The sequence below is a fragment of the Perna viridis genome, chromosome 7, assembly GCF_037379345.1.
Source record: "Perna viridis isolate PV_CMFRI_1.1 ecotype Kerala chromosome 7, ASM3737934v1, whole genome shotgun sequence".
In the NCBI taxonomy this organism is placed as follows: domain Eukaryota; kingdom Metazoa; phylum Mollusca; class Bivalvia; order Mytilida; family Mytilidae; genus Perna; species Perna viridis.
The window spans coordinates 16,791,593-16,812,832 of record NC_142451.1 but is presented as its reverse complement, the minus strand read 5'-3'; the positions used below and the strand labels follow the sequence as shown (position 1 = coordinate 16,812,832).

The 21,240-nt window shown below is 32.7% G+C and overlaps 1 protein-coding gene across 4 annotated transcripts; it reads right to left on the bottom strand.

Annotated features, from left to right (window-relative positions):
* Window positions 1-1,886: 1,886 nt before the first annotated feature.
* Window positions 1,887-19,591, bottom strand: LOC148611559 (zeta-crystallin-like). Of its 4 annotated transcripts, none has more exons than XM_088592221.1 (9): window positions 19,439-19,591; window positions 17,548-17,668; window positions 16,192-16,344; window positions 11,882-12,045; window positions 10,474-10,525; window positions 8,071-8,220; window positions 7,337-7,438; window positions 4,253-4,348; window positions 1,887-2,387 (listed from the first exon to the last, which is right to left on the bottom strand). In XM_088592221.1, exons 2-9 carry the CDS (start codon window positions 17,665-17,667, stop codon window positions 2,226-2,228), a joined length of 999 nt encoding a protein of 332 aa, XP_088448347.1. In that variant the 5' UTR covers window position 17,668; window positions 19,439-19,591; the 3' UTR covers window positions 1,887-2,225. The 4 variants fall into 4 exon arrangements, with proteins under 4 accessions (XP_088448347.1, XP_088448346.1, XP_088448348.1 ...); XM_088592220.1 differs by having other exon boundaries at window positions 17,548-17,678; window positions 19,439-19,552; XM_088592222.1 differs by lacking the exon at window positions 19,439-19,591 and adding an exon at window positions 19,277-19,402.
* Window positions 19,592-21,240: the final 1,649 nt, after the last annotated feature.

The window sequence follows — 21,240 nt, the reverse complement described above, 5'->3', positions numbered from 1 at the left end:
TTACATAGCTGGATCTGCAATATGTACCACCAAACCGCTTTCAAAACGTTTAACTTCTATACTCTCAGCTGTCAAAGAGGGTCTACAGTCCTACCACAACACTTGTTACTACCGTAGTGGTATTTATTCAATGTGGATCCTGAAAAATTCGAAAGATCTTTTGTAGACAATCAGTTCAAGACTATTATCAGAAAATAACAGCATTGAAACCTATGATTTTTCAACACTGTATACTTCTATTCCCTATACTCAGTTAAAATCCCGACTTAAAAATATTATACATCGTTGTTTTTTTCCAAAAAGATGGTACACCTAGATACAAATATATAGTTCTTGGTAGAGATTCCTCATACTTTGTAAGAAATAATTCCAAATCATCTTCCAAAAATACAGAGGAAGAAGTTTATAAAATGCTGGAATTTTTAATCGACAACATATTTGTCCAGTGTGTTGGACGCGTTTTTCAACAAACGGTCGGCATTCCAATGGGAACAAATTGTGCTCCTCTACTTGCTAACCTATTCCTTCACTCTTATGAGGCAGAGTTTATAGCTGATCTGATCTGACCGAAAGAATATCGTTTAGCTAGATCCTATAATCTCAGTTTCCGCTATATAGATGACGTATTATCTTTAAACAATGCTAATTTCGGGGATTTGATACATCGCATCTACTCCAAAGAACTTGAGATAAAAGATACTACACTGTGAAGTCGGCCTCATATCTTGACATACACTTAGAAATCAATAGTAAAGGAAAACTATTGACCACACTTTACGACAAACACGATGACTTTTCATTCAGAATTGTCAACTTTCCTTTCATCTGTGGCAACATCCCTTCAGCGTATGGAGTGTTTATATCACAACTCATAAGTTATGCCAGACCTTGCAGAAACTATGCAGACTTTTTGTATCGTGCTAGAATTCTAACAAAGAGGCTTTTGGAACAGGGTTATGTTGATACAAGATTGAAGTCATCACTACAGAAGTTTTGTGGTCGTCATCATGAACTCGTGAATCGTTATGATGTATCCATCTACTCCATGAAAACTGATTTGTTCAACATGTCAAAGTTTTCATTTCCTCTTTCGTCTACCCCGGACAACTTGGTGAGTGTTTCTAGAAAAGCAGAGGAGGTTTACCCTACCGGTGCACCTTGTCCATGCTCCCAGTTTTTAGTGGAGTCCGAGTTGCTCATTTGCTTTTGTTACTTTGTATGATTTAATTACTTTATGTTCTTTGTTGTGTATGTCTGTTTTCCATGGATTACATTCTTTTGATTACCTCTATAAGCTTGGTTCCCTTAAATGTTTTTGCCCTTATAGCTTACATAACTACCTCCTGGACATGGTATTAGAAAGTTCAACTTCACATTAATTTGGAACGTATTTGAAATGTAATTGAAAAGTATTTAAAAAAAAAATATATCAGTTTTTTTTTAAAAAGTATTTACTTTTAAATACATGCCATTGAAAATTCCTTAAATTACAAATACTTTGCAATTACTTTCAAAAATATTTTTAATTGTAATTAACTGCAATTACCCAACCCAGTGATGAACAGAAGATTTTCAAAAACTAGACATGTTTATAAATTTGAATTTTCAGGTGATAAATCTTAATTTATTTGCAGAAATAATACAACATTTTTGAGTTGAATTAATACAGTAAACATATTTAATGGTTATAAAAGAGGTATTAAATGATATTCATAAAAGGAATTACATTTGGACTATATTCTTGTGTAGTGTTCAGAAATAGCAGGGAAGTTCAAGCGATTGACCAGGAACATAAGCTTTTTTTTTTATCCCGAAGAATTAAAACCCAAAAATAGCAAATTTCATCATATTTAATACACAATGGTCGAATAAACCAAATAAAACAATTAAAGTGTATAAAATCTGTTTATTTTCATTTCATATATTGCAGCAAATAATAAGCAACACAAAAAATGCATAAACCATTTAATTTGATCATACTACGAACAGTTTTGTAGACCTGTGGTGATTTCTTGTTAATATATTTAACAAAAAAATTTCAACTAAATATTTGATTGAAAACTGTTTTATGAATTGATAAATGTTTTCCTGACTTGATAAAAATTAGTTCTAAAGCCCAAATAAGAATCATTGGAATAGTATGTAGCATGACTAACATCAAATTTCTCGTCTGTCTTTTCTGAGAATAAATGCATCTTTTTTTAAAACATTTTTGTCGGCTTTTATCACAATTTTATGACTAGCTTGCCCTGTGCCCCTTTATTGTTTATGACGTCATTATGCGCCTCAGCAGTTTGTGATAAACTATATTCTTTTCCTATATAAGGTTTTATCCATCCAGCTGACATACCTGATTGCAGGGCTGCGTGCATTTCCTTCCATTCATTCTAGAATAACAGACGGGAAAAATTTAGAGTAAGTAATTAAGCAACTGCTTTGTCTTCAGTTACGTCTTTATCTTGTCTTGTAGTATTAGAGCTACCAAAGTATTCTCTTTATAGAGGAATCAAAAATATCATTTGTAACAATCTTTTGGAATCTTAATTCATAGTTTGCACTAAATTATTGTGAACTAAGACAATTGCAACATGTAGTGTAACAAAATGAGATCTAAAAAACATTTTCAATGCGTATATATAATACTGTGCAACATATAAATATCATTTGATTAGTCAAGTAAAAAAATATCGACAGAGTATATACATTTGTACATGTAAAGTCATAAAATATTACACCCAACAAAGGCAATAAAAAGCCTCGCCGAGCGCAGCATGACGTGACCACATCCATTTAAACACTGTTCACTTCAGGCAAGTGCAGACACAATATTATGTTTCATGGGGATTTACAGTTCATTGTGGACACAACAACTCATTTGGACACAATATTGCACAGTATTTTGAAATTCAATGTAAGTATATAGGTCTCATTCAGAGTGCATTCATGGATCACTTTGTACCTCATTATCTCAAAAACAGTAAATGATAGGGTTAATTTGGTAGGCATACTTTTGAAACCTCTTGTATTGAGGTTGGGATTTTCATATGAAATCCAATTAAAAAAATTACAAAATCTCACCAAAATGCAGTCAAATTTTTAGGGTGTTGACCCCTTATAACTCGGAAACCTTAAGAGACATCTTATATCTGATAAAAAAAAATGGAGACAGGGATTTTCATGTGGAATCTAAAAAAAAACTTTAAAATCGCATCAAAAATAAAAAAAGGCGATTTTTTTAGGGTGGCTTCTGAAATCAGATTTAAAATACAGACAAGGACTTTCATGAGGAATTTTAGAAAAAAAATAATTAAAATCACATGGTCAAGAAATCAGAACAAAATTACTTTGTTTCTGATCTTTTTGTTGCCCCTAATTCTTACCTGGCTCAAGTCACAAATCCAAAACTCAATCCCAGTCTTCCTTTTGTGACAATACATCTTGTAATACAATTTCAAAACGATTATTATCCAGACATCAAGAAAATACATGATTCTGGCCCCTAATTTCTGGAAGTTCAAGTCTTTACCCCTAAGATCAATCCAATTCTGATCATTATAGTATTGAATATTGTGGAATAGTATAATAGACATTCTGATGCCTTTACTTGAGTTATATAGTTAAATTCCAAGAAATGCTTGTTTTAGGCCCCTTTTTTGACGCTAATTCAGAAATGTTTGAGGCTATTACCCCCAAATCAATACCGACCTTTCTTTTCTGGTTTGGAACCTTAAAATTCTATAAAAATGAACCAACTAGCAATCAAGTTAGTGCGCAAAGAACCAAATGTCTACAGAAAAAGACAACAACGCCATACCAATATCTGTCCGCAAATTTTTTTGCGGTCATATAAAAATGTGAAAGTTTCAATGTCAAATCATGAGAAAATGGGTTGATTTGGAGAATTAATCAAAGGGTGTAATTGCAAAGTGTAAGTTTTTATATGGGGATAGTTTAGGTGTTTCTTTTAAGCCTCCATCAATACTTTTGTTTCTTCTCAGCAACCGTCAATACTTAAGGTAAAAAGAACTTTCAAAGAAAACTACAGTTAGTGCGATATACAAAATTCTAGGTTTGAGAATAAAGGAAGTTAGAATACCACATGTAAGTACTGAACAGTACATGGACTATAGTTAACCCTTGACGCATAGCCTCAGTGAACGGGAAATCATGGCATATAACTTCAATTACCTATGTCCCTAAAATAATAAAATTATGCAGATGATATTGACAATATGAACCACTAATAACTTACAGGGGCGGAACTCATCAGCATGACGCCTGTAATAATACACTCTTTTGCCATGGTAAACCTCGGTGAAATTTCTATGGTGCCTCTGCTACCAACATTCTAAAATGAAGAGGTACATATGTAATAAGAAACAAACTCTAACTTATGAGTATGTTAGACAACGTGTAGTATAAATACAAAATTAGAACTGAATTCAGTGAAAAAATTATGGACTCTTAAAAGCACGTCAGGCAGTTTTCATCAATTTTCTAAAACCCTAGTAATATTATATGTTATACATATGCACGAAGTGTGACGCTGTAATAATGTCCCGGAAGGGGGGGGGGGGGGGGCGCATTTTGATATTTCAGAAGAGATCAAAATTTAACAGTTGGTACAAGTATGGGTGCAAACCAATCTTGATTGTGATTTTTTTTTAATTTGAATTGTAAAAATATATAAGCATATGTTTCTAGTATATAATGAATATGGCCAAAGAACATATATTCGTAATTGGGCATTCACTTTCACTATCAAACACAATAAACATAATTATATGGGTAGATTCAGCAATTCCCAGAACTACAGATAATTATATGGGTAGATTCAGCAATTCCCAGAACTACAGATAATTATATGGGTAGATTCAGCAATTCCCAGAACTACAGATAATTAAGATGAAATAGAAAAATAATTTTGATATATAGTCAAGTTAGATAACAGGCATGGATAAATGTCTAAACTCTAAATTCATTGTAAGATTAAGCATATCAAAAGTCATCATTAAAATCAAACTAAATTTAAACTTTGACAATTTTGACCTTTTAAGTTGACCAATAAAAAACACAAAAAACAAAAACACATAACAAAACAAAACAAAAAACATCCAAAAAAAAAACCAGGATCCAAAATTAAAAATTTTGAAACATGGTTAGATTCAGTATTTTAAGAACCTATTTGGACAAAACTGAAAAACGGGACCCAAAATAAAAGAACTCTATCAAATCAAGACCATTTGAAATTAGTAACAAAATAAACAATTTTTTTTAATAAAATTATTAAAAAGTCTTGTTTTTGGTATCCAAAACGTTTAAGACTTTTACCTCAAAGGAGCAAAATCTTCTTTGGTATTAGAACATCAAAGTCCTTGACTTGTACTCAAACATTTTTCAGAAACAAATTCAATACGGACATCAATACCTGAGAAGTTGTACTAAAGCATGCAATAGATATCACCATTTCTTATAAATTTAATATTAACTTTGATCATTCGACTGAATTTAAAAAGTTGCCAATCACGTACTGTAGAAAATGAAGTAATTGTTATTCAAAACATTTTTTTCAATAGAAAGCGTACATGAAAGTCTTTGGTTTATTCATTGATTCAATACTAGTAATAACTTGCTTGACATTTTACAATCTAACTTTTGCTGTATCCAAGATTAAAACTTTCACCATTTATATAGGGAAACTGTATTGTATTTGTAATTCTGATTGGTGATTCTGATTCCACAATGCCAGGATGCATACACTAATTTACAAAATTAGCTATGTGTGTACAACATTTTGTAATTAATCCTTCCAACTCAGTGGTTACTGAATTCAATAGGTTGAATACCTCTTAGACTTAAAATCTATTATAATATTTTCTATAAATAAAAGCAGAGAAAATACTAATGGGGTGTGTATTGCCCTGGAAAATAAATTTAGTCAAATCAGTATGGATATTGAATGATATTGAACATAATGTGTGCTTACTTTGCCAACAAACATGGAAACCTTAGAGTAATCAAGGGAACCAAGGCTATAGCAGTAATCAAAAGAATGTAATCCAGGGACAAAGACCAGACATCGAAAACAGACATACACAACAAAGAACATAAAGTAACTTAAATCATACATACAAAGTAACAAAAGCAAATGAGCAACTCGGACTCCACTAAAAACTGGGAGCATGGAACAGGTGCACCGGTAGGGTAAACGTCCTCTGCTTTTCTAGAAACACCCGCCGAGTTGCTCATAAAAAAGTCAAGTCTGTGGTAGATGAAACAGGAGAGGAAATCAATGACATGTTGAACAAATCGGTTTTCATGGTGCAGATGGATATACTGTAATGATTCACGAGTTCATGATGACGACCATAAAACTTCTGTAGTGATGACTTCAATCTTGTAGCAACATAACTCCAGAAGCCTATTTGTTATAATTCTAGCGTGATACAAAAGTCTGCATAGTTTCTGCAAGCTCAGGCATAACGTATGAGTTGTAATATGAACACTCCATATGCAGGTGCTGATGGGATGTTGCCACAGATGAAAGGAAAGTTGACAATTCTGAATGAAAAGTCATCACGTTTGTCGTAAAGTTTGGTCAATAGTTTTCCTTTACCATCAATTTCTAAGTGTAGGTCAAGATATGAGGCTGACTTCACAGTGTCTGTAGTATCCTTTATATCGAGTTCTTTGGGGTAGATGCGATGTATCAAATCCCCGAAACTAGGAGAAAATGGAGCCAAAATGTGTAAATTGTACCAAATTTGTTGAACCACTCGATTTCAATACATTTTTCTTTACATGAGATTTTGACCGCATACTAAAAAAATTACAACCATTAAAACTTACTGAATCAAGAAAATGTTTTACAAAAATATTACATTTGTCGCCAATATGTTCCAATTGAAATACAACTGCAAATCTCCCAATTTCGTAATAAAAATCATAACAAAGATACTTTGTGACATCATTTTGACATGTAAATATTGTAACAGCTCGTAAATCTTTATTTTTGTCTGTGTTTAATCAGTTTTTTTAATGAAAATTTGGAAATAAGTAATTTTTGTGGGTAAGCTAAGACAGGGTCATAAATTGGTAAAAACGAATATTTTTATTTTTTCTCCAATTTCAAATCAAAAGGCTCTCTTGAGGAGATTTGAAGTTCAGGACTCGGGTAAAACAAGAATTTAAAGGCCCAGGACTCCGAACTAATTTTTTTAACCCCTATTAAGGGATATTTTAATATTAGATATCTCATTCACATAATGCTGTACCGGACAGATAACGATTATTTTGCTATTCAAGTTTTAAAACTAAAAGCATAACAATTACTTACAACTATTCGACCTTTACGCTTAATCATTGTTAGGTCTTTTTCAAGGTTGACATTGGCAAGCATTTCAATAATTAAGTCTGGTCCTTCTCCATTTGTTGCATCCTGATTAAAAACATTATAGTTGTCAAACAAAATTAATACAATTTGACACAATTTTCAACAAAACAAGATTGTCTGAGAAGCATGAACAGCTCTTCTAGCTATCACTCTGACAAATTCACATATATAATAAAATTATTTAACAAATCTTCCTTTAAAAAAAAATCAAAATGTATTTTTTTATATGTATGAAAAATAATTTCTGGAAGTTTCGCCAACAATTTCTTGTACATTCAGCATAAGTGCATAAAATTTAAAAAAAAAATGGATGTGAGTAAAAATATATACTCTGTGTTTACAACAAAAATAAAATTCTGATAAAAAGTTAAGTAATCTGGAAATATTTTATCTATATTAACGAGAGAAAGTGTTTTGCAGCTGATCTCATATTCTGAAGAGGTTCCCCAGACTTCGTTACATTACAGTACAGTGAATAAACACAACTGCGTCAATCAACACTCAACTATGAAATCAATGACATAATTTGTTTTATTGTCAGATCTTCTTTCATATTTGGTAAATCATCATGCTTTTTTAATGCTCTTTTTTTAAAATTTAAATGGTTACTAAAATTACTTATGCTAGATTAAGCTATGTCTATGATATGCATCAAGGTCATGTTAAAAAAAACTTACCATAATCTGTTGAACATAGTTTTCTGATTTATGATTGAATACAGCATCTGCACCATTTTGTCTTACAAGGTCAATTCCCGATTCCGAACCTGCTGTTCCAATGATTTTTAGACCTTTATTGTTTGCAAACTGTACACACGCAAGTCCAACCTAGATACAATGTAAAAGATAAAAGAGACATTTAAACCATCATCAATCCATGATTCATTCACAAAAAATGTAAGTACAAGTATATTCATTAAGTCAAATAAACAGGAAAAAAATAAATGTTTTTCATATATTGAGGACCAGCATGGAAGCAAGAGAGAAGATATTATCCAAATATATGCATGGATGTGTAGCAGGAACTATCCACTGAAACACATCAAAAACAACTAGACAAAGAGATGCCCCCGCACTCCATTTTAACAGTTACCATATAATGTTTGGGTGCCAAAATTCATTATGAAAAGATTTTTGTGTCTGAGAGACACATTTGATGTCCCTGCATGTATCTTCTGACATATATAGAAGTCAATTTATACTTACAAACTTAAATTCTTTAGAATGGCAACAATTTTATGATCAGACAAAATGACTAAGTCCAACTATCCATGAAAATGTCAAATATTGAAAGAATAAAAACCCTGACAATATGCACATCTTCAATCCATATATAATCATTCTGAAAATTATCAACTTCATAAACTAAATACTGTAAGTATTTTTAAAGTTTATCATAATTTTGTTATGAGCTGAATTTGTGAAAACAAGCATACCACGAAAATAAGCGCAATTAAATCAGAAAAATTATGTAAATGTACACCAGCAATATCATAATCAGCCCTTGATTGCGATTCCATTCAAATCGTTGAAGATTATTAATAATAAAATCATACATTGCCATAAAGTTCAAAATATTATAGTTCAAAATCAAAAACAAAAATATTGTACACAATTGGCTGGAAATAGTCAACAGGAGAAAGACTAAATCGTCAGGGAAGATGACTTTTACAAAAATCTCAACTATGGCGTTTATAGTGCATTAACGAAGTAAGTTAAAAAGAAAACATATTAAATTTCTAGATCTGATTAATGGAAGCGGTATTATCATTTTCAGTCATCGAAAATTAACACATGAAAGACTTCAATTCCAACAGATACTATCTTAATCATATCAATTAAAAGGAAAATTGAACTGGCAATGGTAATTTTAAAAGTACATGAAGTAATGCATTATGACAAATGCATCACTTAAAAAAAGTATGAAGGACTTCAAGTAGAAGCGATAGTGTTTCATATATGAATCAACAACCAAGGTGTTTTTCATATTGGTTTGAAGTATTTACATTTTTCCTCATTATGAATCGTACAGTTGGTAAGTTTTGCTTTGAGAGAGAGAAAGAGAGAGAGAAATCAGTTTTACATGTATTTACTACTTTCAATACTCCAGTTTGAACTAAACTGTACTACAGTAACTTGGGGTATATAGGAGAAGGAACACCTGACACACCTGGAATCTCGCAATACCTAATAAATCCTGGTGTTTTTTTCTTTGAAGTAATTCTTTTTTTGGTTATTTGTTCTTTAAAATCAACCATTAGTCAATATCTTTTAAGAAAAAAATTGAATATTCATACAACAAGCAGTTTTGTTATCTGAAATATTACGTAAATGAATGTCACATAGGAAAAAAAGTTCACATACAAGGTTAGTTTACACGAAATTAAATCGATATTTATGTCATACGCACACAAATTTCACTTAACATTATTTTCTTGTGAAGGCTGGATTCACATGAAGTTTGTTACAATATGATGTATTTATTTACTCACATTTCAAGTGAAAGTCATGTGAAGATATTTTTTTGGGTACAAACTTAGATTGATATATCAGTTGCTTCGAAAAATTCAGTGACAAGTGAAACATACAAATCAATGTTTTAACATTGTTTAAAAACTTCAACAAATTATTTTGTTTTTATTGATTAATAATGCTGTGCTATATTCAGGAAGTTTGATCACATGATTGCCTAACTGATTGATTTTTGATTGATCCAAAGACCAAATCAGCATGTCATTGCACCAGTCTTTATTCCTGTAGAACCATGCAGATGCTGCCCTCATTATGAAATTAATGATGTGTCCAAGATAAATATTACTTTCAGTTTAATCTTATTATGTTAATACTAAATTGCATATTAAAATTATTATATTCTCCTGCAGTGTTGGCATTCATTAAAAAAACCCTTTTACTATCTCAAGTGGGCAAAGGCTGTTTAACATAGGTTTTTGGGAAAAAAAATTCCTTCATGTCAAGGTGGGTGCCCCTATTTTTTTTTATCAGTTGAGTGTCCTTCAAAACAATATTTATTATACAACTTGCATTAATGCCTAGATAATTGTATATATTAATTTTACTTACAGAACCACTTGCACCATGCACCAAAACTGTTTCACCAGGCTTTGCTTTACCTCTAGATTGAAAAGAAGTAGAATCAAAATGATTTTACAATGATGCATATTATTGAGCTGGGAATAGAGGAAATAGAAGGAGAAATGGTTAATGCCCCCAGAGACTAGAGGGAACTTGATTTAACTACGAAAAAGTAAAATAAAAAACTTTGATTTAATCATAATGATTGGAACCATTTCAAAACCATGCCCTGCCCATAAGACTCCCAGGAGCTAGAATCACTCACCTACTTAAATTTTTGCCATTCAAGGGCAATAACTCTAACAAGGAGTTCTCTGACAATTTTGACTCAAAGAAGACATTGGTAGGCCTTATCGTAAGGATCATTTCAGTAACTGAAAGTTTCATTCTCTCTATCATAGTTTTCAAGATATTGGCTGAAAACTGTAAAAAAAAACAATTTTTTTACCTTTCATGAGCAATAACTCTTAAAAGGAGTCATCAAACAACTTTAACCCCTGGAGGTTTTGTGGGCCTTATAATAAGGACCGTTTCAGCAGTTGAAAGAATTTGGCTAAACCTAACTGTTTTACAGATATATGAGAAAAACTTCTGACTGATCCCTTTGTTCCATTTTTAGTAACAGCAGCCATGTTTTTATGATGAATCACAAAACCCCACAACATTTCTATGCAATACCCCAAGGAACATTCATTCCAAGTTTGGTTCCAATTGGTCAAGTAGTGTCAGAGGAGATTTTTGAAAGAAATAACATTAAAAATAGCAAAAAACATGGAAAAAGGGCAATACACATGTGACTCTAACATGGCTTCACAGATTAAAACAAAAACTTCACCACAGACAGATCTCATCATGCTGAACACTTTTATCCAGTAAAAATTTGGCTAAACCTAACGGTTTTGGAGATATATGTGAAAAACTACTGTCTGACCTGTATATTCTATTTTCAATAATGGCTGCCAATTGTTTTTTGGCAGATCATAAAATCCTACATTTGTTTTATGCAGGATACCCCAAGAAACATTCAAACCAAGTTTGGTTCCAATTGGTCAAGTAAGGTCAAAGGAAAAGAATTTTGAAAAATTGTTAATGACAACAACGAAGAACGATGACGACGATGGATGCCAAGTGATGATATTATCTCACATGGCCTTTGGCCAGGTAAGCTAACTAGAGGCTCTAGAGATATTTGCAATTTTCTGCAATTTGACCCCTATGGTCTATCTTAAGTACTGATGGCCATGTTTTTCAGAGAAGATGATGTTTAAAATGTTTATGTTCAAAGACTTTAATGACAACGATGAACATTGGATACATAGTGATGGTAAGCATGAATTATCTCCCTTATTTTTGAAGGATTTTTAGGTGGAATTCTACTAAAAGGCTGAATACTTACTGTATGATTAGTGCTCTGTAAGCTGTGTAGTATGGAATACCAAGGGAAGCACCTTGTTCAAATGTTAAGTTTTCACATAAGGGTTGTGTCGTCTCTTCTTCAGTCACACAGTATTCAGCATAGCCTCCTGATGCAGTCCTGAAGGCAAAAACTCTGTCTCCTTCCTATACATAAAATCCGTAGCTTTATTCAGCAATATGTGGGAAGTAACAGCAAGGAAGATGGATAATATACACAAGTTTGAACAATAAACCCTTCAAACTGATCTCTGGTGTTACCTTCTTCAAATCAATACATGTACATGTGGCAGAGTACAACATCTATATAAAGTCCCAAACCAAATCAGAAATGACTCTATTCATTGGGAGTGGAGATAATTTCGAAATAATTGGAAAGATGAAATGAAGGATGGGTGATAAAATGGATAGATGAACAGATAAAATTCTTAAAATTTATATCTTCCATTTTTTGAGTGGGGTTTAAATATGGGAGATAGATAAACATATTGTAATTTAAATTCTTCACCATTTCATTACAATAATTTCATTGACATTCTCTACAAAGCAACAATACATTTTGTAAGTGTAGAATTTTCCAACAGATCTGCATCAGTTTTAGAAACTTAATTTTTTGTCAACATAGATGCTTCATAATTTTATGTAGACCATACTGTTCATTTCAAAGAAAATTGAGGCAATTTCATCATAGACCTGCTTGATTTTACATAGACTCCGTAGGTCTACTGCTAATTTCTTTCACTGCTGCATGCATCATGTGCATTGTTATAGCAGTTGAATCTCAAACCTTTAACAATCATGTAGCACAAGAAAGTTATATATCTATTATCACAGATCATTACTGTAATTATCTTAACAAGAATCAATTTATTTTTCAATTTAGTGCATTTCAGAAATTAAGCTCAGATCAATACACACAAAATATCAGTGAAGCCAAGAACACATGACTGTATATATGTAAAATTCCAAATTAAAAAAGCTATGGATGGAACATTGTTGAACTCAACATTAGGAATCATATATTATTAAACAGGTGAAGCACACCCTCTTTTTTAATCATACAAGTGTTATTATGGAATAACTACATTGCATATGATTTTTTATAATGGACAGCTAGGATCATATGTTGGATAGTACACAGCATTATTGTCAGAATATTGCATATAAAAATACACAGTTACCTACCAATAACTGTTAACAATATATTTGGAGGCATTTTATAAGATAAATCTATTGACTTGATATTTGGATCATTTTTAGGTCAAGTTGAGTTACTGAATCATTATCAATTTTGGAGGATCAGAATTAATATAGCAGTCGCCAGAGCCTTTAGACTTGTAAAGTCTGTTAGCATCTGCAGTTATCTTACACTACCGTGGGAAAATAGTCCCATTGGCATACCCCCATTAAGGTTCAAATGCAGATATTTAAGTCCACTTTATAGGTATTTCTTATATATCATATTTAATTCTATGCTATTTGTGCCAATAAACAAACACAATAAATAATTTTATTGCAATTAATATGGTTTGTATAACAACGATCCAGTTAAAAATAGTTGACCTCTAACCTTGTATAAGTTCCTGTTTATTTCTATGCATTTACCCAAATAAACCAATCGATTACTGTTCAATATGTCAATATATTCAAGTTGCCTAGAAATGCTTTAATCTTAGACCCATGATTTACCATTTAATGTTTAAATTGAAACAAAAACCCTGTGAGATTATAAATAGTCATCGATCAAAGAAATGAAATACTGTCTGTGCGAGACCTGACAGGGTAGTCAAGGACGTTAAAACCCCCTTAGTAGTAGAAATGAAATCCTGAGTATCAATTGGAAGAGCTGTTTTCAGATAATTTCACCCAGGCCCTGGCGGATCCATATACTTACAAAATGGAAGCAATTGTTCCAATCAAGATACTAATATTAAAAAAGAGATTCCAGGCAGGGACTATACCCCCTATGTTCCACGCTACTATAGAATTATTTGCCGCTCATTTTTGCAAAACTTTTATCAAAAGGGTAACATAACCCCCGAAAAACCATCCTGATATATCACCAACTGTCTTGTGTATTTTTATTGCAGTTACCGCCTCATGACAGCAGAAGCCTGGAGATGACAAATAAAAATGAAACTTTGCTAATGGACGATGGAATAGGAATTTCGATAACACATTTCTCAGGAATGCTGTCAGTCTGTGGTCAGGTGATATTGATTTTTGTAATACTGTGAAAGTATAATTGTTCGTGAGGTATCAATTTTCGTGAATTTAATGGGTTTGTAAACCACCAAGTTTGGTTTCCAACGAAAAGAAAATCCCAATCGTTTGTATGATAGAGTTGTCAAATCCACGAATTCAAGAATCTACAAACTGATCAATTTCCCAATTTTTCATGAAAATTTGCTCCCTCAAATAATAGTATTTTCACAGTGATCATTCTATTTGGCCATGTGTTATTATGATAGAGCTGCATGTGCTTCAAGGCCTTAAAAGTGCATGGCTAGTATTCCATACACTGGATTTGATTTTTGAAATTATATTCTAGGACTTTGGTGTTTATGTTAATGTACATGTCTCTGGAACTAGATGCCCAGTTACTAAGCACTCTTATATTACGCATAGGCATTCATGCAATAAATTGTAGGACTTTAGCTATGTAGCTTATCAACTGAGAAATGTAGCTAGTTAAGAGGAACATTTGTCTAAGGACATGTTTTATTTCAATGATTTTGGCATAAGTTTGAATGATTTGACAGACAGTTTCGACCCGGAGATCTTTAAATTGAAATCAGACTTGAAAATTTAGAAACTAGGAAAGGTAATCTAGTAGTTTGTAGTTCAATTATGCAGTATGTTGACAAGTTTTTTTGTTCATTCATCTATGTGTAAAGCAACATTAAACCTGAATATATCGCACACTGCTACAATAAATCACAAATTTTGTTTTATTTTTTTTATCAAAAGTCCTTCTTAATCAAAATGGGGAATTTAAGAAGTAAAAATCAAAGAGTTCCATATTAACCATTCACAACAATAAGCTTTTGTTTAGATACATTTGAATTCAACCCATACTTTCCTTTTATCCTATGTTTTTACAATTTGACAATAATTTGAGGCCTCAAAATTCAAACGAAGGATAAAAATTGATTCAGTACATTAGAACTTTGATTCTGAATATTAATTTGACAGAGTTATTGCTCTTTGACTAATACCCATGTATTCTTTATTCATCTTTTCTGACTTTTTAACTACTTGTGGTTTCATATTCAAAGGACTTCATATTTAATATATATTTATTGCTTGATAAGACAGTGACTTGTACATTGCCAGTCAGATCAGATAACTTTTTTTGCTGTTAAGTACTATTACATGTATCTATGTTGTATTACATGTATATACATGTATTTACATGTATATTCAATACTCAAAATCTTTTTTTGTTAGTTAATTTTGTCTTAACATTTATTTAAGCATACGCTTGTACATGTGTGTTCTCTATGCCTTTATTATTGAGTTTTTTTTGTATATCATAAAAAATTCTGGATCTAACCATTTTCTTTTAAATTTTATCTTAATCCTCCACCATAAAAACCATGCTGTTGTTCTAAAATAATATTTGGTTTAATTGAACAAGAGGGTGTGCTCCTCTAGCGAAAATGTGTGTTAATAGACCTTATGCAACTTAGCGGAGGGTGTATAATGTTTCTTACTCATCTGTCTGTCTGTTTGTTTATATACGAGTCTATCACAGCATGTTGTTGCCTGGATGGCACATCATTTTTTGACTGATTTCCTTCAAACTTTGATGAATGTGTAGTAGCTGCAAAAGCTAGGATAGGTTTGAGTTTCACAGAAACTGATCCAAGGGGACAAACAGGTACAAAAAAATGTAGTTAAAAAATAACTCCTTTAAACTTAGTGAACGGTGAGTAGCTATAAAGGCTTGGATGCGATTAATTTGAACAGAAATAGAACCAGAGGGGTCCCTTTTTTAAGTGTAATGACTTAACTCATCCAAAGTAGGCAAATGTCGGTGCACAAGGTATTGTGAGTATGCTCACTAAGGTTCTCCAATTAATGGCACGAGAGTTGAGTACTATTGCATAATTTTGTAGCTCTGCATGTTTTAGGTCTTTACTTCAATAACATAAGGGTGTTATTGTTGTTTTTTCAGCTAGGTTTGTTATCAAAGTAACAAACTTAACCAGTAGTTTGCACACCCTACAGTGCAACAAAAAGATAAATTTAAAAAATGCCACCCAAGATTTAATGTCAAATACATTGTACCTTCAAAGACTGAACATCTTTTCCAACAGATTCCACTATACCAGATACATCATTGCCTGGGGTGTATGGCAAGGCAGGCTTTACAGCATAAGTTCCAGTCCTGATATAAGTGTCCACTGGGTTAACTCCAGCTGCAAATACTTTTATTAGAACCTTCAAAATAGAAAATCATGATGGTAGCTTTTTTGTGTGGATTTGATTTCAATTACTTTCAACTTCCTCTTAAAATATCATTAAAAATAAACAATAAGACTATCTAAAGGAGTTTTGAAATACTTTTTAGGGATATTTCATTGAACAACTGGAGTTACATGTGCATGCACAACTATATACATGTACATGCACATGTATACATTCATGACTCTAACATTGTTATGCTGATCATTACTTCATCAGAGGTTTCATTGTATCAACCGCTATTTCATAGCTGGATAAAAATGGAAGGGTGCCACACCTGGTCAATCAAAGACCTGTAACCCTCTGTGTGGATAAAATGGAAGGGTGCCACACCTGGCCAATCAAAGACCTGTAACCCTCTGTGTGGATAAAAATGGAAGGGTGCCACACCTGGCCAATCAAAGACCTGTAACCCTCTGTGTCCCATTTCATAATTTCAAAGGGTGATGAATATTTGATAAACAGTGCCATCTCTATGTGAAATAAACATTGTAAATAACTTCCTTTTTCCCTCAAGTGTCATACATGTATATGCAATACTGTCTATCCCTCAAGTGACATACATGTATATACAATACTGTCTATACTAATTTTAATTTCTCCACTCTTTACAATGGAGATGATGTGAGTGAAGTCACAGTGTCCTCGGTACCAGCTGCTTTGGTGGTGTAATATTTATTTTGTCACCTTTTTTTTAGACTTGATTTAATTATGGATGGGATTAGTGTTTGGTAATTTTTTTTGTTACTCTTACTAATTATCCACGACTATAGAGGAATCACCAATTCATAATAGATTTATTCCTCTGCTTACATGACAAATATTTTCAAGTTCAGTAGCATTTACATGTAAGGTATATACAGAAAAAATAAATGAAAAGTATTGGAATGATGGAAACATGGTGGAGGAAAATAGTTACTCCACTGTGAAGAGTTTAGGTAAATGGCAGTGTACTACTAGGTACATTAAAACAATTTGACAAATTTGATGGTCTGCAGTACATCCAGCACATTACATGCAGTTTTAAGTCGCCTCCTCATATGCCCTTTTTTTCAGACCCTGTATATATAGTTAGAACACAGAAATGGACTGACAATTTCATACATGTTGCTGCAATGATACTGCGTCATCTGCAACTTCCATGTACGTGCATAATTGTAATTTATATGTAATTAATACCTGATTATCCTTGGGGGTTGGAATAGGGACTTTATCCTCTACTTTAAGAACCTCTGGTCCCCCAAATTGTGTTACTCGTATAGCTCTCATGATGTTTCTAACCAGCTTACTACTATTCATACTGAAAAACACTTCAATATTGTTCATTCGTTTAGACTATTCTCCCAGTGCTCAATAATGACTAGTGCTCAATAATAAATACTTATTTTTTTGTTGTTCCAAACTTTGATAAGGAAAATCATTGAGAGTGTGCAGAGGGGCTTTATGGTAGACAATATCTTCAACAATAAATATTGATATTTTCATATTGGCTCAGGTAAAGGTTACTTTTTGAGCAATAGGTAAATTTCAGTAACTGTGAAAAGTTATTATTTTAGAGGAGAAAGTGCTCAACCACACGAACATAGCCATCCTTCCTTCCCTTTTCCATACATGCAAGTTATAACTCCTGTTTTATACAGTAAAACCAGTCAGACCCTAATAAAATTTAGTTTAGCCATCCAAAAATTTCAATCATTTCAAATGTGAATAAGCCATCTCTTTCATTGCTTATTTACATGTGTATCAGCAAAAAAAAAATAGTTAATAACAAACTACATGTATGTAAACTTTTCTGATGTTAGCCTTTTCAAGGTTTATTTTTATTATCAAGTACTGGTTAAGGAGGTAGACCTAGGGTAAGGGGCATAACTCATGAAATCAGTGGTATGTTTGCAGGTACCAGTATCGTATTGCATATTCCTGAGCGGGTGTACGTCAAAACATGGATGCTATAAAAATATAGTGCATTTTCTTTTTGCCTCTCTACAAACTAATGTTTTGTCAAAAGATATGAACAATGACTTATAAAATAGAGCAAACATCACAATGGAAGATGAAGAACTTTTTTAAGAGAAAATCTAACATAATATCATAAAAATGTTCCACTGAAAAGGTGAGTGCAAAACGAAAGTGAAAGTAAGGAAAATGGCTATTTATAGTTCAAGACTACTTTTCTGTCCAATCTTCGTGGACTCACCCTATTTTCTTTGCGGGAAATTATTTTTTCACATGTCCTTAGAAATGCTACATAAGTGAAAGTTTTATTGAATCAATTTACATATTTTTTAAAAAATCCTAAAAATATGCACTTCACTATAGAAGTCTATGGGAAAATTAATACGATACTGAGACCTGCATCATACTCAATTTCACCAAAACCTCTCAAGCTTTTGTTTGAAGCAGAATAAAATCAATCCAAGTTAATTAGATGCTTACTTATAAGACTGATGTAAAATGCTGAATACAAACGTTCCAATGATTTTTAAGGGTTGTGTCCCTTACCCTAGGTCTACCTCCTTCAGCGATGCTCTGATTTCTGAATTTTAAGTGGTTGTAAACAAGTTTGCACAGTGAAAACGACACTCAGAATCTCTCTTCACATGAAGATTGATGGAACGATAGTCAACTTTAACTTAACGAAATGCTAGTGATGAAATTAAAAAAAATCATTAATACTTTGTCACAACATTACGAAAAATTATCAGGCAAAGGTCAGGGAAACCTACATGTAATATGTTGTATGTGAAACTCTAGCTACATTGTACAACTGTGTAGCTTATGTGTACTACATGTATTTATAGATCTTGACTAAAAAGTGGTTCTATGAAGCTTCTTAGATGTTTTTGTCAAAAATATCTCAATCTTCCTATAAAGCCTGTTACAATTATACTGATCATGAATGCCATACCTGCTGAAAAGTTAAATGCCCAAGTTCATTATTTAGAACAAGTCTTTGTTTCCGACGCCGACAATATTTTATGTCCGCGTTCCACGACGAAGAGGAATGAAATAAGAAAACATCTAATCGATAAACGAGTACTAAATAGAACAAAATTTAGTAAGAACTTACCACACCGATGACACTTGTGTTTTGTCAAAGTTTTCTTCTGCACGTGTTTACATAGATAATATAAGGTAAACATCCGGTTGGGACAAACCCATTAAAATAATAGTTTGAAACGATCGGGGGGATAGGCGATCTTCCGGGTTCGAAAAGAACTCGAAATCATTGGTCATACACAAATAGAAATATAACGGGATTGGTGTTCGTTGTATTGACTAGGACATAATTGTGTTAACTAGTCAATATTAATACATGCTGAATACTACGTGTGGAAATCGGTATCGCATGCTGTATCAACCCAAGACTCTTAAGATCTTTTGGGTTATAGATGACGTATTATCGTTAAACAGTCCTAGTTTCGCGTCTACCCCAAAGAACTTGAGATAAAGGATACTAGACACTGTGAAGTCAGCCTCATATCTTTACCTATACTTAGAGATCGATGGTAAATGAAACTATTGACCAAACTTTACGACAAACATGATGACTTTTCATTCAGAATTGTCAACTTTCCTTTCATCTGTTGCAACATCCCTTCAGCACCTGTGTATGTAGTTTTCATATCACAACTCATACGTTATGCCAGAGCCTTCCGTAGGTACGCAGACTTTTTGTATCGTAGACTAAGCTTCTTGCAATTAGGCTTCTAGAACAGGGTTGTGTTGATGCAAGATTGAAGTCATCATTACAGAAGTTTTAAAGTCGTCGTCATGAACTCGTGGATCCTTACGTTGTATCAATCTTCTCCATGAAAGCTGATTTGTTCAACGTGTCATAGTTTTCCTTTTCTCTTTCGTCTACCTTGGACTTAACTTTTTTATGAGCAACTCGGCTGGTGTTTCAAGAAAAGTAGAGGACACTTACCCTACCGGTGCACCTGGTCCATGCTCCCAGTTTTTAGTAGAGACGTCCGAATTGCTCATTTACTTTTGTTATTCTGCATGTATTATTTCAGTTACTTTATGTTCTTTGCTGTGTTTTTCTGTTTTCCGTATCTGGTCTTTGTCCCTGGATTATATTCTTTTGATTTCCGCTAGAATCTTGGTTCCCTTGATTACTCTTTCCTATATCACCCAAAGGGCCACCGGCCTGCTGGGTGATATAGATCGCCAGTTGATACAGCATATGATACAGATTTTAACATGTCATGTTCGTTATATCATATATTTAAACCATACTCCAAGTATGTTCTGTGAAGGGGTGCGATATGGGATATGTGATATACAGGTCTAGGGGTGTGATATAGGGTATGCGATATAAGATAGACGATATAGAGTTAAAACAAACACTTATAATGCATATTCAAAAAGTTATATTTTAATCTAAATATATGATAAAAATATAACTTCTTTGTATATGTAGTATAAGTATTTGTTTAAACCCTATATCGTCTACCATATATCACACACCTTTACAGACCATACTTGAAGTATGGTTTAAATATATGATATAATGAACATGACATATCAAAATCTTATCACATGTTGTATCAACCCTCGACCTATATCAACCCGCGGGGCCGGTTGCCCTTGGGATGATATAGGAGTCTTGGGTTGATACAGTGTCAGAAACAAATTTTTTATTTGTAATATTCAGTATTTAACTTTCTTAAATAAAGGTACGTAATACATTACGAGATAAATCGATGGAAAATAATTAACCGAATGGTTATTACCGATAGCAATAACACCAGACCGCAGACTTATACAATTACACTATTTCTGAGGAAAATTGCATGTTAAAAATTACTTTGCCACCGTCTAAGCAAAGTTTTATTTTTTGTCATCTCCTTCCAATGCCACCAGGCG